This window comes from Rhinolophus ferrumequinum, chromosome 7 (genome assembly GCF_004115265.2).
Source record: "Rhinolophus ferrumequinum isolate MPI-CBG mRhiFer1 chromosome 7, mRhiFer1_v1.p, whole genome shotgun sequence".
NCBI classification, from domain to species: Eukaryota; Metazoa; Chordata; class Mammalia; order Chiroptera; family Rhinolophidae; genus Rhinolophus; species Rhinolophus ferrumequinum.
In genome coordinates, this window is record NC_046290.1 from 91577548 (window position 1) to 91591697 (window position 14150).

Consider the following 14150-nt stretch of genomic DNA (forward strand, 5'->3'; position numbering starts at 1 on the left):
AAGTCACGTGAAGCTCACCCTAGAAGAACCCAGGTCATGGGAGACAGACCCCACCCCACCCTTGGGCCCTGATGGAGGCAGCTCAGAGGGTGAGCAGGGAGGACTTCCTGGAGGAGGCCCCGATGGAGTGAGCCAGCTGGGTACATCAGGATGGGCACATAGGTGGAGCCTGGAAGAGAGTGCCAGCCTAGGGCATTGGGGAAATGAGCAAGGTGGGGCCAGAATGTAAGGGCCTGGAATATTCAGGAAGGAGTTTGTCTTTATATGAAGCCCTTTGACCTGGCCTCTGTGTGCTCTTCTGAGCAGTGGGAGAAATAACATCTCTTTCCCAGGGCTGCTCTGAGGCCCAGCAGGGCCTGGGGTGCCTGTCCTGGCTTCGGGGGGGACCTCAGTTTCAGCCTCCCAGCCATGCCGGCTCCACCCTGGCGTCACAGGCCACCTGCTCTTCCCGTAGATGGAGACTCACAGCTGGCTTCTGCTGTGGACACAGTGCTGGCGGGGGTCCCAGGGCCCCGGGGTCCCCCTGGCCCTCCAGGTAAGTGCAGAGAACAACAGCAAGGCCGGCCTGGACCGGGTACCCCCTCCTGGGTTTGGCCCAGGCCACGAGACCTTGGGGGGTTGTCTGGGGGCTCTGGCCTTGGCAGGGTGCTGGGAAGTTGGTCTGCCCTAACTTGCTGCGTGGCCTGAGGGGAGGCGTCTGGCTTCTGAGTGGCACCTTGCCTGTGTGACTGGACACAGGACCCCAAGCTCCCGACATCCACATGAAGCAGTTCAGGGCTGCCCTCGTGTGGACCAGGTTGGGGTGCACTGGAGCCCCAGGCCCAGGGAGCTCGGGGTGAGCACGGGGGAGGCTCAGGCGGCGCAGGGACCTATGAGAGGCAGCAGGCCCATGGCCGTTAGGTAGAAACCAGGGGCCCAGGGGAGGGGGTGGCCCGGGGTTTGATGGGCTGAGCCTGGGTCTGGCTGGATCCCCACCTTCCCCAGACCCTCCCTGGAAGGAGGGGGCAGGGCAGGGGCCACTGAAGCCCTGTGTGGATGTCCCCGGGCCCAGAGCAATCACTCCCTGTCATTTGTTTACTCTCCTACACATTCGGCAAATATCCACTGAGCATGGTCCTACCTGCTGGGCAGTGCTCTGGGTCACCGGGTGTTACTTACATGCTAGTGGAGGAAGGCAAACTGTGCAGCTACTGAAAGTAAAGTCCATAGATCTGAGAGAGTGATGGCTGGGAAGCAGGGCTGGTTGAGGGCCAGGCCAGGCCAGGGCAGGCCTCATTTCAAAGGTGAGGGATTGCTGGGAGGAGATGAGGGAGTGAACCTGAGAGTACCTGGGGACCTCAGGTGATTTGCTCTGACTGGAGAGAGAGGGTTTGTTTCATAACTAGACTCAGTCCAGCTGTGCACCCCACCTGGGGTACACTTTCCTGCACCTGTCCTCCTCAAACATGGGGGTGCATTGGTACAGCCCAGCAGGGGGCTCCCTGCAGCCCAGGAGGTACAGGTCCGTACAGGTCCGTACGTGCCACCAGGGACATAAGCCTCACTTTCCCAAGTGTGCTGGAAGTTCAGTCGTGAACGCTGTCCCCCATGCTGGACACAGGTCTCCCAGCCTGACCCTCTGGGCATTCCCTGGCATATGGGTGAGACAGACATGTAAACTGACAGCAGCCAGGAGTGGTGGCTGGTCCATGTCGAGGGTCTGCCTAGGGGAGAAGGGGGGGTAGGTGGGGAGGCTTCCTGGGGGAGGTGACGCTCAGCCTGAGACTAGTAGGAAAGGCCAGTAGGAAACAGTTAGCGGGGACGTGGAGGGAATGGAGAAGCTCCAGGAGGAAGGAACAGCTTTGGCACTGACACAGAAGCAGAGGAACTTTCCGGGAGGGTATCTGGGGAAGGGGGCGGAGGGGCCAGGCTGAGAGGCACCTTACTGAATGGTTGTTCTGGGTGTCTGGATGGTCAGGAAGCAGTTGTGGTAACCCAGGTAAGAAGGATGACCTCGGAGAGGTCAGGTCCAAGGTCCGAAGAAGGGGCAGATGTGGGAAAAATTTGCCAGGGGACCGGTGGCTAGGGGTGACGCAGGGTGGCCCCGGAGATGAGGCCCTGGGAGGAGGGGCAGGGTGGGGTGTAAGGGCTGCGTGGAGAGAGTAGATGGAGGTGGGCTGTCCGCTCTGAGAATGGGCAGGCGCCCCCTGCCCCCATTCATTCACCGACCTTTTGTTTGCTGTCCATGGAGACAGACCCAGGGCAGGGGCTGGGGTGGAAGGGTGGGAAAGTCCTTTTCCAGAGCTGATGGGGGATGAGGGGCTTCTCTGGCCCCAGGTGACCATCTGTCACTCTGCTGACAGGTCCCCCTGGACCACATGGTCCCCCAGGACCTCCAGGTGCACCTGGATCCCAGGTAAGGCCTCTCCCATTTCTGTCGGGGGAGGGGACATTGGCTCCCTAGGAAAGAAAGAGCTAGGCTTCTTGCCTGCAGGAAGGAATTAAGTCACCTGGCCCCACCCCACCTAGGCCCAGGTGGGTCCCACGGGTAGATAGGTGTGGGATTCTTGTTTTATTAACAGCAGCGACCTTTGCTGCTCACTTCCTCTATGCCAGGGAAGTGTTAGCATCATTCCTGTTTCATAGAGGAGCTAACTGAGACCCAGAGAGGCCAGCATCACAGAATGTCCACCCCAGCATGCCACTCCTCCTCCCCAAGAATCGCCGATGTGGGAGGGGCACCCCAAACCCTGACTGGGTGTCTCCAGCCCTAGCTTGCTGTGCCTTTCTAGCTGTGTAACCTTGGCTAAAAGGCAGACTTTCTGGGCTCTGGCTTCCTTGACTGCGAAGATGGGGGATACAGGGCCTGCCTTGTAGATTGTTACAGGGAACGAAAGAGAACTAAAATGCCAGGTGGAAGTGTCTTGTGTTAAAGGAACCCAGGGACCTGGGCGAAAAATCACACTGAGGAGGAAGAGGGGCCCAGGACACCTGGTGGCGGCAGAAAGGGTGGTGTTTGGGAATGTCCTGCCGTGCAGGGCTTACAGCCCCCATCCTGGATCTCATCCAGACCAAGGGCTGCGCTGCCCTGGAGCTCCACTCTGGGGCAGAGGTGCTAAGAGGTGGCCCCCGCACTATAAGAGGTGTGGATCCAGGCTTGGGTCTGTGGGCACTGGGACCCGGGGAGTCCCACACGTTCATCCATCCGTTTAGTTACTTGGTATTCCTCACGCTCTGGGAGGGTGCTGGCCTCCCATCTGGTGACAGTCAGGACGAGGGGTCACAGTCCAGCCCCCTAAAGCTTACCTTCCAGACATCAAAGAACCAGTGTCCCAGGATTTGCACCCTGTGGTCCCCGCTGTGTGTTTTCACATCAGGAGGATGCAGCGTGGAGGAGAAGTGCCGGCTGGTGCATAGGCCATGGGGAGGGGTGGATAGCAGCTCCGACCAGGGACATGCCGCAGGTAGCACAGGGCACAGCAAGAGCGGATGTGGTACAGACCAGGCTGGCGGGCAAGTCTAGGGTGGGGCAGGGGCTCAGAGGGCGTGGGAGGCCCCCAGGGCTCATCTGCTCCTGAGTCAGGTGGGATGGGCCAGGTAAGCCGGAAGTCTAGGCCCCCAGGGTTACCCTCCTCTCCTCTCCAGCCCCCAGCCACAGGCCCTGGAGAGAGGAGTTGGGGGCAGGAGAGAGAATGACAGTGAGCAAGAGGACTGTGGTGAGGGACAGAGAGGTCCAGGAAACCATAGGACCAGCTGGAGGAGAGAAGTGTGGCCGAGCTCCACACGCCACAGGAGCTCCAGTGGGGCCCCTCCAGCTGCCCCAGCCCAGAGCAACAGGCAAGGTCAGGGCGACGGTGTTCCCAAGCCTTCCCCACACTTGCTCATGTCAACTGCTTTCAGGGTCTCATCATTTAATCCCAGCAGCGATGGGGAAGTGGAGGCTCAGAGAGTTTCTCTCCCTTGCGGAAGTCACACAGCAGGGTGGCAGAGCTGGGATCATGGCTGGGCCGGGGTGACTCCAGGCCCCTCTCAGGCTTTTTCCAGCTGCCTCTGGCCCTCACCAAGAACACAGTGGGTGCTTTGGGGTAGCCTTGTCCTGCCAGTCTATTTTCAGGGTCTTCCAGTTCCTTGTGGGCAGATCCTCAGGTGACTTTGTAGACCATGTCCTTGTAGGGACCCAGGTCTGCAAGATTCCAAGGAGGTTCAAGGGGTCCGAGTCTGAGCTGCTCCTCCAGCCCCCCTCAAGAGGGTGTGAGCCGGTATCAGCATGAAGGGTCTTTGGGCTGCTGGCGTGTTGACTCCTTACGTCCTTACTGTGGTCCTTCCCTAAGGCTGGGGCCCTATGGCCACGGCTGGGACCCCACAGTGCACCAGGCCTGTCACTGGCTCTCCAGGGCCCCAGTGGACAGGTTCTGAAAAGCCCTTCCAAGACCCACTGTCAGGGCCTGTCCGGGACCCCACATGGCAGGGATGGAGATAGGTTCCAAGGTTAGCCCACTGACAGAATGGCCAGCAGCCTCCTCTGCTCACCACAGAGGGACTGTGGCTTCACTGTGGACAGCGGGGGCCAGTCTGGTGACCTAGCCATTGTCTTCTTCCCTAGCCAAGGAGTCAAGCCCTCTGAGGATTGGGTGTTCCTCCCAGACATTGGTCAGATAGAAGTGAGCAGCGACAATGGTGAAGGACCAGGTGGCCCCTACTCTCTCCTCTGATTGGGACAGATAGGCTGGGGTTTGAAGCCTAGCTCTGCCAATTTCTAGCTGGTGATGCTGAGCAAGTCACTGACCCCTCTGGGCCTCAGTTTCCCCATCTGTGAAATGGGGATGAAAATCCTTCCTAGGCAGGTGAGGAATCAGAGGGATAATAGATAGAAAATGCCAGGCCCTGAGGAGACCCTTAATAAATGCTGTTCATGAACCAAACATCTCCTGGGGCCTCAGTTGTGACAGACATCGTACTGGGCACAAGAGTGAGGACATGGGGACCCCTGCCCTCCGGTAGTTGATAGGCTGATGAGGGAGGCAGATGATGAAAAGGAAGAGTCATGAAAAAACTAAATGAGGCAGTGTGACAGTAACTAGGAAAGGGCCTATTGCCACGGGGGGGGAGTGACAGACGTGCGGAGGTGACACTTTGGCTGAGACCCGAGGCACCAGAGGAGCAGCCACGAAAGATGCTGAGAAAAGGCAGTCTGGGTAGAAGAGTAAGCGCACAGGCTCTGGGCAGGGAGAAGGCTGGGCCACGCTGGGCCAAGACGAGTGTGGTCTGCGAGGAGGCAGAGCGGCAGGGCGTTATCTGCAGGGCTGCAGTGAGGGAGCTCTGAGTGTCCGGGAGGGAGAATCCGGAATCTGATTTATATCTTTAAGAGGCCCCTTGGCTATTGTGCGGGGGCTGGGGGCCTGGGGAGTGGAGCAGGGAGATCAGGGAAGGGGCCACAGCAGCGCAGAGGGGGACACTGGAAGGCAATTTGCATTAAGGTGGTAGCAGTGGACGTGGCCAAGGGAACAGACATATGTAGAAAGTGGACCTGACAAGTCTGGCTGATAGAATAAATTTGGTGAGTGAGGGAAAGGGAAGGTGAACTCCTAGGTGTGTGCTGGAGCAGCTGGGAGGACCATGCAGACATTTCCCAAGAAGGGCCACTGTGGGGTGGGAGCAGGTATAAAACCCAGGAGTTCCCTTTGGAGAGGTGGAATGGGGCGTCTCCTGGTGGGGATGTGGGGGACGCTGAACACGGGGGTCTGGGGCTCTGGGGAGCCTTCCCCTGGGCACCAGCTCTGATGGGAGTCCACGTGTGGGACCCTTGCAGTCACCACTGCTGTCACTCAGTCTTATGGGGGGGAGGGGTGCGTGCTTTTCCATCCATTTCCCTTCTCCCCATTTCGCAGGTGAAAAGACTGAGGGCTCAGCTGAGGCTCACTGAGGAGCCAGTGCCAGGTGGCTCCAAGACCTGGGAGGCCCCCAAGTGTGGCCTTCTCATTTCCTCCATACCATCATCTTCCCTCCTGTATTTTTCAGATCCAGAGCCCCGTGCAGGGGGAGCGGGAGGGGAGGACTGCGGGGTTGGCGTGGGCCGGCAAGGGCTAATCTGCTTTGTTTGATTTTCTACAGGGCCTGGCTGGAGAGCGGGGCATGATGGGGCCATCTGTAAGTGTGGGGCTGTGTAGGTGGGCCACTCCTAGGGCGGTGGCTCTGGTATGGGCCCCGGGTACCAGGGGGGCGGGGTCTGTTCCCGGCAGCCTTGCCTGGGCTCAGCCCCACAGTCTGCCCAAAATATCCAACCCAGCCGGGGTGGGGCAGAGGAGAGAAGGGGCAACCTGAGTACAGTACCAGCTTCCCAAGTTGAGAAGGGTTGGCCTTGGGGGGTGGGGAGCCCCCTCACTGGGAATGTGAGCAAGGACTGAAATAGCCTCCTGTTAGGGGGTTTGGATGAGAGTCCTGAGGTGTCTTCCAGGGAATCCGGACACCTGGGTTAACGTGCTGTGTGATCTGGATCATCCCTTTCCTTCTCTGACCTCCCATAAATAGGAGACTTAGGCTGCTGACCTCTAATTTCCCTTCTTGGAAATAAGAATTCTTGATTCTGAACTCCTGCCTATAGGGGGAGAACCTCTTACTTGGTGCTCAAGCCTTACATGGGAGGTGGGGTCATTCTGGGGTGGTGCTGGTGGTGATCTTTGCTGAGCACCTATTATGTGCTGGCCACAGTGGAGGCACTCTTATAGTGGATTTAAGCTTCACAGTTACCCAGCAAGACCACACTTTATTATCCCCGTTTGCCTGAACTGGCAGCTCAGAGAGGGTAAGTAACTTTACCAAGGTCACACAACAAGGCAATGCTAGGGCCAAGATTTAAACCCAGGAGAATTAGCCTCTAAAGCCGTGTCTCCTCCTGGGTTTCTGTCTAGTAATGTATAACAACACTTTCACAGCACTTGAGGCACCGGGCTCCAGTCTAAGCTCTTTATCGATGTTGCTTTACTTAATCCTTCTAATCGGCCTATGATGTAGGTACGGTTATTACCCCCCTTTTAGAGATGAGAACACGGAGGCACAGAGGTAAAGTACGTTGCTCAAGGTCACACAGGAAGGTGTAATTGTGAGGCTGGCCCCGTGTAGCAGACAAGGAAGCCGAGTCGTGAGATCCCTGGAAGAACCAAGAAATGAGCTTGGAGGGCCCCAACCTGCCCCAGAAGCAGAGTTAAGCCCCTAAAGACAACTCTAGACACCTCCCACGCCAGGCTGTGCAGGGTGACCAGGGCCTTGGTCCTCCCAAACTCCCCACTCACCCTCCCTGATTGTTGACTGCATGATTTTCTTCCCAGGGTGAACCTGGCGGGAAGGGAGAAGAAGAAGAGAAAGCTGCTGCAGAGGTAACTGTGCTCGGCCTGTGCTTCCCTCCTGCCCTTGGCTGTGTCTTAGTGGGAGAGAGGACACCCCACAGATCCGTCCTGACACTCCTCAGTCCTGAACCTGACCCCAGCCCAGCAGCTGACACAGACGAGGGAAGTGGGGATTGCAACATAGTGTGAAGAGTCTGCACTGGGGGTAGCACAGATGGGGTAACTGGCCCAGAGCTGGGGGCCAGAGGAGACCCTGCTGGAGAGGGCAGGAGGAGCTATGGACCTGCAGAAGAGGCTTCAGCCTGTGGGGTCCCTCTCCAGGGACAGGACTCTCCCATGAACAGCGCCTGGCACACGGATATGCCCACAAGGTCACAGGCTGGTGGAGTGAAGGATGTGTGGACAGGTGGACAGACAGACAGATGGCTGATGAATGTGGGAGAGGACAGTAAGGGAGTGAGGATGGGAGCACACATGGCCCTGGGCAGGATGGGCAGGGAGGGACACGGCCAGGGCGAGGGCACGGCCATGATGACCCACTACCTTCTGGGGAGGAGGAGGGGTGCTGAGGACTGGGGTTATTGCTAACGGGGGCGAGAGCCGTGGACCAACAGAGGGGGCCTTGCAAGCTGAGACTATGAATCCCCTGAGTTGGTGCATGTCTCCCCTTAAGTGAGTGAACTTGGGGAGGCTCCAAGCACGAGGGTATCTGGCAAGGTCCTTGTCTGACTGAAGAAGGGGAAAGTTGCTGGAACCAGAGCCACTTATGGGTGCAGGAGGCAGTGGGAGGAAGATGAGGGTACTGGAGCATGAGCAGATTCACAGGTCACTTGTGATACCAGACTGAGGGGGTGCATGTGATTTCATAAGAGTGCAACCTGTGACCCAGGGACATGGGGCTTAGCTGGGTCCCTGACAGAAGGGCCTGGACCCTCTGCTTCTCACCGGAGACACCCCCATGCCCGATACCGCCAACAGCACAGCTTCTGGTGGACGTTGGTTCCCTGGTGGGAAGTCCTCAGTCCTGTAACCCAGTAGGATGCTTTTCTTCCCCCCTTTGTTTGGTTTTAAGCTAAATTAATCTCATTATCACGACAGCTGTCATGTTACACCAGCAAAAGGTGCCTGTTTTGCTGCTGACTCCAGGTGGGGCCTTGTCCCTTCACCATTACCTTTCTTTTCAAAGCGGCCTTGATACCTGTCTTCTCAATATGTCAGCTCACTCACATGTCTCGACACACAAGGTCCTTTGCCCACATGTCGCCAGGTCACAGAAATGCAGACTCCAAGCATCTCATCAACACGCCCTCCTGCCAGCACTCGGAAGTGGTGTCTCTCCCCCTTTCCTTGCCAGGCGGCCACACCTGGAGGGCTCTCAGGTGGGCAGTGCCAGGAAGGAAAGCAGCAAAGCTCCCCCACTTGTGGACCTGTGCGAGGTGCTCTGCCCGAGGCAGGGTATTTTCTGGAAAGGGCACACAGGGGAAGCAGTCAGGCAGCCACGGAGTAGGACAAGCCCAAGCTCGAGGGGACAGGCCTACGTGTGAAACACGGGTTTCTTGTCTTTGAACAAGAATTTGAATGCCATCCCTGGCACATAGTAGATGCTGGCTGTTGTATCAACGATGGTGACAGGAGGGAAGAGGTGAGGGCTGGGACAACAGGTACACTGAAGCAGAATGGCTCTGACCCTGGCCGCTCCCTCCCCGCCAGGGCGAGGGGGTGCAGCAGCTGCGGGAGGCCCTGAAGATCCTGGCAGAAAGAGTCCTCATCCTGGAGCACATGATTGGGATCCACGGTGAGTAGTGACCAGGGTCTGGGGACAGGCAGGCCCCCAGCTGGCCACCACGTTGGGAATCTCCCTTCACTCTCACCTCCCTACCCCTGGTGGCTGGGGCTGTCTCTGGTCTCCCTGCCTCCATGGCCCATCCCCTTGGCTGCCAGATGGTTTTCCGCAAACCCCAGTCTGACCTGCCCTTCCCCTGCTCAAGGACCCTCAGTGGCTCCCTGCTGCCATGACTGACATCCAGGTGCATCAGTTGCCTCACGACTTCCCCAGCAGAGCCTGGTGCCTAGTGTCACAGAGCCACCACCCAGTCATCCCAGGCCCCCTCCCACCTCGTGCCTTGGCTCCAGCCGCGTCCTCTGCCGGCTACACACTATTTCCCACTTCAGGACCTGCTCCAAGTTCTCTCCCTCTCTGAAGCCGGCCTCCCCTCTCCTCACACTGCTCCGCAGAGCCTTCTGTTCCCTCATAGCGTGGGGCTTCCATGTCTCTCCCTGGCACACTGGAAGGCCCTGGTGGCAGGGTGGCGACTGAGCCTCTGTGGGGCCTGGAGCCCAGCCCTGGTCAGTATGTGTTGAAGAATGAATGAATGAATGAATGAATGAATGAATGAATGGGTGAATGAATGAATGAGTGAATGAGTGTGAATGCATGAAGAGTAGAAAGCCCTGTCCTCGCTGGGCACAGCACACACTTTGCTGGCTGGGGACCAGAAACAAAGGTGCCTTTGAGTGCTCCCAAGGCCACCCTCCTGCTCTCCTTCCAGATCCCCTGGCGTCCCCCGAGGGGGGCTCCGGCCAGGATGCTGCCCTGAGAGCCAACCTCAAGATGAAGCGTGGCGGCGCCCCCCCCGATGGCTCCCTCACTGCCCTGCTTGGCCCCAGTCCTGTGCAGAAGAGCACTGGCCAGCCCAGCAGCCGGAAGTAAGGGCCCAGCTCTCCAGGACAAGCCCGGCCCCACCAGAGACCCAGCCAGCCCTGAAGCCTGTGCTGCCACTGCTTCCGGAAGGCACCCCTAGAGGGACTGGGCCCCAGGCATAGACAATCATGAGCGACATTTGCTCCCAGGACTTGGGGGCCTTGGGGGCAGATGGCACCTCCAGGGGCAGGGACAGGGGCCCTCCCCTTGTCCCTGCCCTCCCCCACCCCCACTCCCTGCAGGAGGCAGTCTAAGTGGGCTGGACGGGGTGCGAGAATAATCATAACACACATCATTTGCTGAGTCCCTGCAATGCCGGGGCCTGTCCAGGGAGTTCTCCCCACATTGTCTCATTTAACCCTTAGGAGGTAGGCTAGTTATCCCCACTTTACATGGGGAACAGAGGCTTGGAGAGGATAAATAACCTGCAAGACCACCGGACCGTGGAGGGCTGGGGCAGGATTTGAACCCAAGCCTTTCAGTTCCTTAACTCTTTACCCAACCATCTTCCCGTCTTTACAGGAAACTCCGTAAGGGTGGGCACAGGGCTGCGGGGAGGCGGGACCGGCCAGCAGGAAGGAGGGCAGGGCCCTGGGCCTTCTTCCTTGACTCCCCTCTCCTGGCTTGTGGCCAGGGAGACCCCTAGGAAACTCATGACAGTCACATGGACCTGGGGACTGAGAGAGGAGCATTGCGGTGTGAAGGTCCTCATACCAAGTTGGCACAGCCTACCACTGCCTCCCAAACTCTCTGAGTCCGCCCACCCCCATCGGGTCTCCCCACCCCTGAGCCGGGAGGAGGCTGTGTGCACCCTCAAGGGCCCGTCACGTGCAGCCCTGCCCTCTCGGGGAATCTGTGAGGTTGACCCCTTCTGTGTCACATGGCAAGTCTAATGTCTCTTTGACGAAGGAGAAAAAGAGGCTGCCAGAGTCCCAGGCTCTGTTCCGGAGAGATGCCGCCACCCTCAAGGCTGTGGGCCCAGGCAGCTCTACAATAGACCCCATGTCCCCATGCCCCAGAGCCACTCACGGTCTCTCAGGCCACGGGTCCTCTGTGATCCGGACCACCCTGGTGCTCCTCTCTCGCTGGGCCAGGACCCGAACTCAGCGAGGACCACAAACTCAGAGATTCACAGGTGCTGGCACCACCCCGGGCACGTCGCCCCTGGCAGCAGGAGCAACCCAGCCCCAGCGCTCCTGTGGTCCTGGGAGGCAGTGGCCGGTGCCTGCGGGCCCTGGTAACCTTTCCCTGCCCTCAAGGCCCTGACGCCCCTTGTGAAGCCGGCTGTCCCGGGGCCAAGGTGTGGCCTCCCGCAGGCCTGCCTCATGGAGGGGCAGCCCGAGGCGGGCAGGAACTCTGTAATACTCTGATAATAAAGGTGCTCTCCCAACTGGGGTTTGGTGCTATGCGGCAGCAGCTGCGGGGAGGCCTGCTGAGCCTGGCCACAGTGACCCCCAGGTGTGAGGGAGGCTGCCCCTGGAAAGCCCCACATCTAGTGACAGTGTGGCTGGATGTGAGGACAGGCAAATCCTGGCCAGTGTGACACACATGGCAGGGGGTGGCCGTGGGGCCACATCAATACAGTGGACCGGGCAGCTAATCTTCTGGGGGCATGAGGAGGGGCCACAAAGGAGAAAGGCGTCCTCAGGATCAGCAGGAGTCAGCTAAACAGAAAAGGGCTCTGCAGGCAGGGCGGACAGCGGCCGCAAAGGCTTGGAGGGGGGAGGAGGGAGACTTACTGGTGACCCTTTGGGCAAGGTGTACACAGAGTGTGCGTGCAGGGGTGCAGGAGGGAGAGGATGGGCCAGATAGAGGCATGCGTGCTTCTCCCAGACGGCTGAGCCCCTTTCTCTTTCTCTAGACCACCCTTTCAGCTCACTGGAGGCCCCCATGCTGTCCCGAGCACCCCCTGGGAGACTGAATACCCTCTGACAAGCTAAGTCCTCTACACTTTGGTGAAGCAGGCTAGGAGGCACGTCATTCTCCCAGACCCCATAGCAGAATGGGACCCTAAGAGACTGTTCTGTGTACCCAGGACGCCAAATGTGCTGCATCGTGGCCCCCGGCCCAGGCTCTGCGTGGGCCTCTCCCCCCGATGCCGTATGGGTAGGCATCTTAGACCAGGTGGTTGCTGCTTTGGGAGGGTGTGAACTAAGCACGGCCATGCAGGGGGGTGTCCACACGTGCACATAAAGCCCCTCAGTGCAGAACAGAAGCAAGCGGGGCAGGGGGAAGTGGGGGTTCAAAGGGCCAGGGGCTGGCTCTCCCCTGGCCATCCGGTTCCAGTGCAGAACTCTGCAAGCTCAAAATCTGAAGTCAACCTGGCCTTCCAGGTCCATATAACAGATATTTGTCAAAGCAGGCGCATATAGCATATTTTATTTAAGTTGGTTAGCTCATGTATAACTTTAAAATATTTAGACATGTGGGAAACCTCCATTTGTCCCCTGGCTCTGGATCCTGCATGGTGCAGGGCATGCCTGGGTGGAGGCTAGCAGGACCTGGAATGAGCCCGCCCAAGATGGGAACACGGTGTCCAGGTGTGCCAGGCCCACCTCAGAGCTGCTGGGGACAAAAGGGGGTGCAGGAAGGAACCAACTTCCAAGGGGAGGTCCCTGCCAGCAGGGTGGACAGGCCAATTTGCAGTGTGTTGGACCTCAGAGGGGGCCCCAGTCCCCAAAGGCTGGAGTTGTGGGACAGGGTCTCCCCAGGGAGGTGGTCATAAGCTGGTCCTTCATAAAGGTGAGACCAGGCACTGTCCTAAACACGTGGCAGGCATTACCTCCCTTCTGCTTCGCAGCTGCCTTCCTCATTTCATGGAGGGTCAACTCAGCCCCAGAGAGGCTGAGTGGCTTGCCCAGAGTCACACAGCTGGTCGATGGGCAGCTGGGTTTCTGAACAGGTCTGTGGCACTCAGGGAGGCTGTGCTCTCAGCTGCCGAGTTCTGGAAGGAAGAGTGGAGTTCACAGAAACCAAGAGACAGAGGGGTGGCATTGCAAGGAGGGCATGCGTGAGTAGAGTTCGGAGGCGGGTGATGAGTAGAACAGATTAGGGTGGGGAACAGAGGGTATTCTCACAGGGGACTGAAGCAGCTACAGGTGCCGAAACTTGGAGGACACTGAATGCCGGAGGGGGGGGAAATTGACCCATGTTAGACGGGCAGCTGTGGCAGGTTCTCAGTCTGTCGGGCCTCTCCCCTCCATCTGGCCCCAATGATCTTTCTGAAATGCAAGCCTGATAGCAAGCTCCACTTATTCATGAATCTGCAGAGGCTCCCCTGTTCCTGGGCTCTGCTGCAACCTGGGGCTTTCAACCAGTGACAGCAGCACCGGCAGGGTAGTCGGGCCAGGGCTCCTGTCATTGGCTGGCCTCATCTCTGTCCAGCCTATGGGTGCTGGCTGGAGGGAGTTTGGGGCACGCACAGCCCCAGCGATAGCACAGTTCTTGGCTTTGGGCAAAGTGCTCAGATGCATCACCTGGGTTGGGCCCCTCTGGTCCTTGACTGTGTCCTGTGCCATCAGCGTCTTTGTGCCCATGTATGGAAACCCCGAACTGCACTTCCGGTCAGGCGCTCAGCCTACAGGTCCCGGTGGTGACTCAGAATGGTGAAGCAAGTCACACAGTGCCCCCAGGTAGGATGCCATTAGTGGGCCTCCAGGGCCCAGGCACCCTCTGCTGCCCAAAGCCGCCCCTCTGCCCCCAACCGGGGATGGGGCTTCCGAGGATCAGCCCAGGGCAGGGGGAGAGTGAGAGGAGGGCTGAGGGACCTCCGGCTGCCTCAGGCATCTGGGAGCTCCCACCCCTGCATCTGTCTGCATGGTCCACCCAGGGGTTTGATGAGGGAGAATTTACAGGGGTCCACCCCCTCACCGCACCCCACCCTATCTCCTCCCGGAGTCCTCTCTGCTTTCCATCCCCCAGCCCCACTCAGGGTGCACCTCAGCATCTCTCCAGGCACTGCTTCATGCACACACTTCTCCCCGGTGCCCCAGTGTCCACATTAAATCCAGCATTCCTTAAATGCTGACGGGCTCCAGGCCCTGCTATGTGTATGTGCAGGCATGGGTGTGTGCGTGTGCGTGTGTGTGTGTGCATGTATGTGGTGGGACAGGGGCTGAAGGCACTTC

The 14150-nt window shown here is 58.8% G+C and overlaps 1 protein-coding gene across 2 annotated transcripts in view; it reads left to right on the top strand.

Moving 5' to 3' along the window:
• COL26A1 (collagen type XXVI alpha 1 chain) overlaps positions 1–11398 on the top strand; it is a 191954-nt gene extending 180556 nt beyond the window's left edge. For both annotated transcript variants that reach the window (XM_033109809.1, XM_033109810.1), the window contains exons 8-13: positions 455–535; positions 2343–2395; positions 6091–6126; positions 7305–7352; positions 9033–9117; positions 9872–11398. In XM_033109809.1, the coding sequence (XP_032965700.1) occupies positions 455–535; positions 2343–2395; positions 6091–6126; positions 7305–7352; positions 9033–9117; positions 9872–10032 (464 nt within the window). In that variant the 3' untranslated portion in view covers positions 10033–11398. The remainder of the gene's footprint in view (positions 1–454; positions 536–2342; positions 2396–6090; positions 6127–7304; positions 7353–9032; positions 9118–9871) is intronic.
• The last annotated feature ends 2752 nt before the right edge of the window (positions 11399–14150 follow it).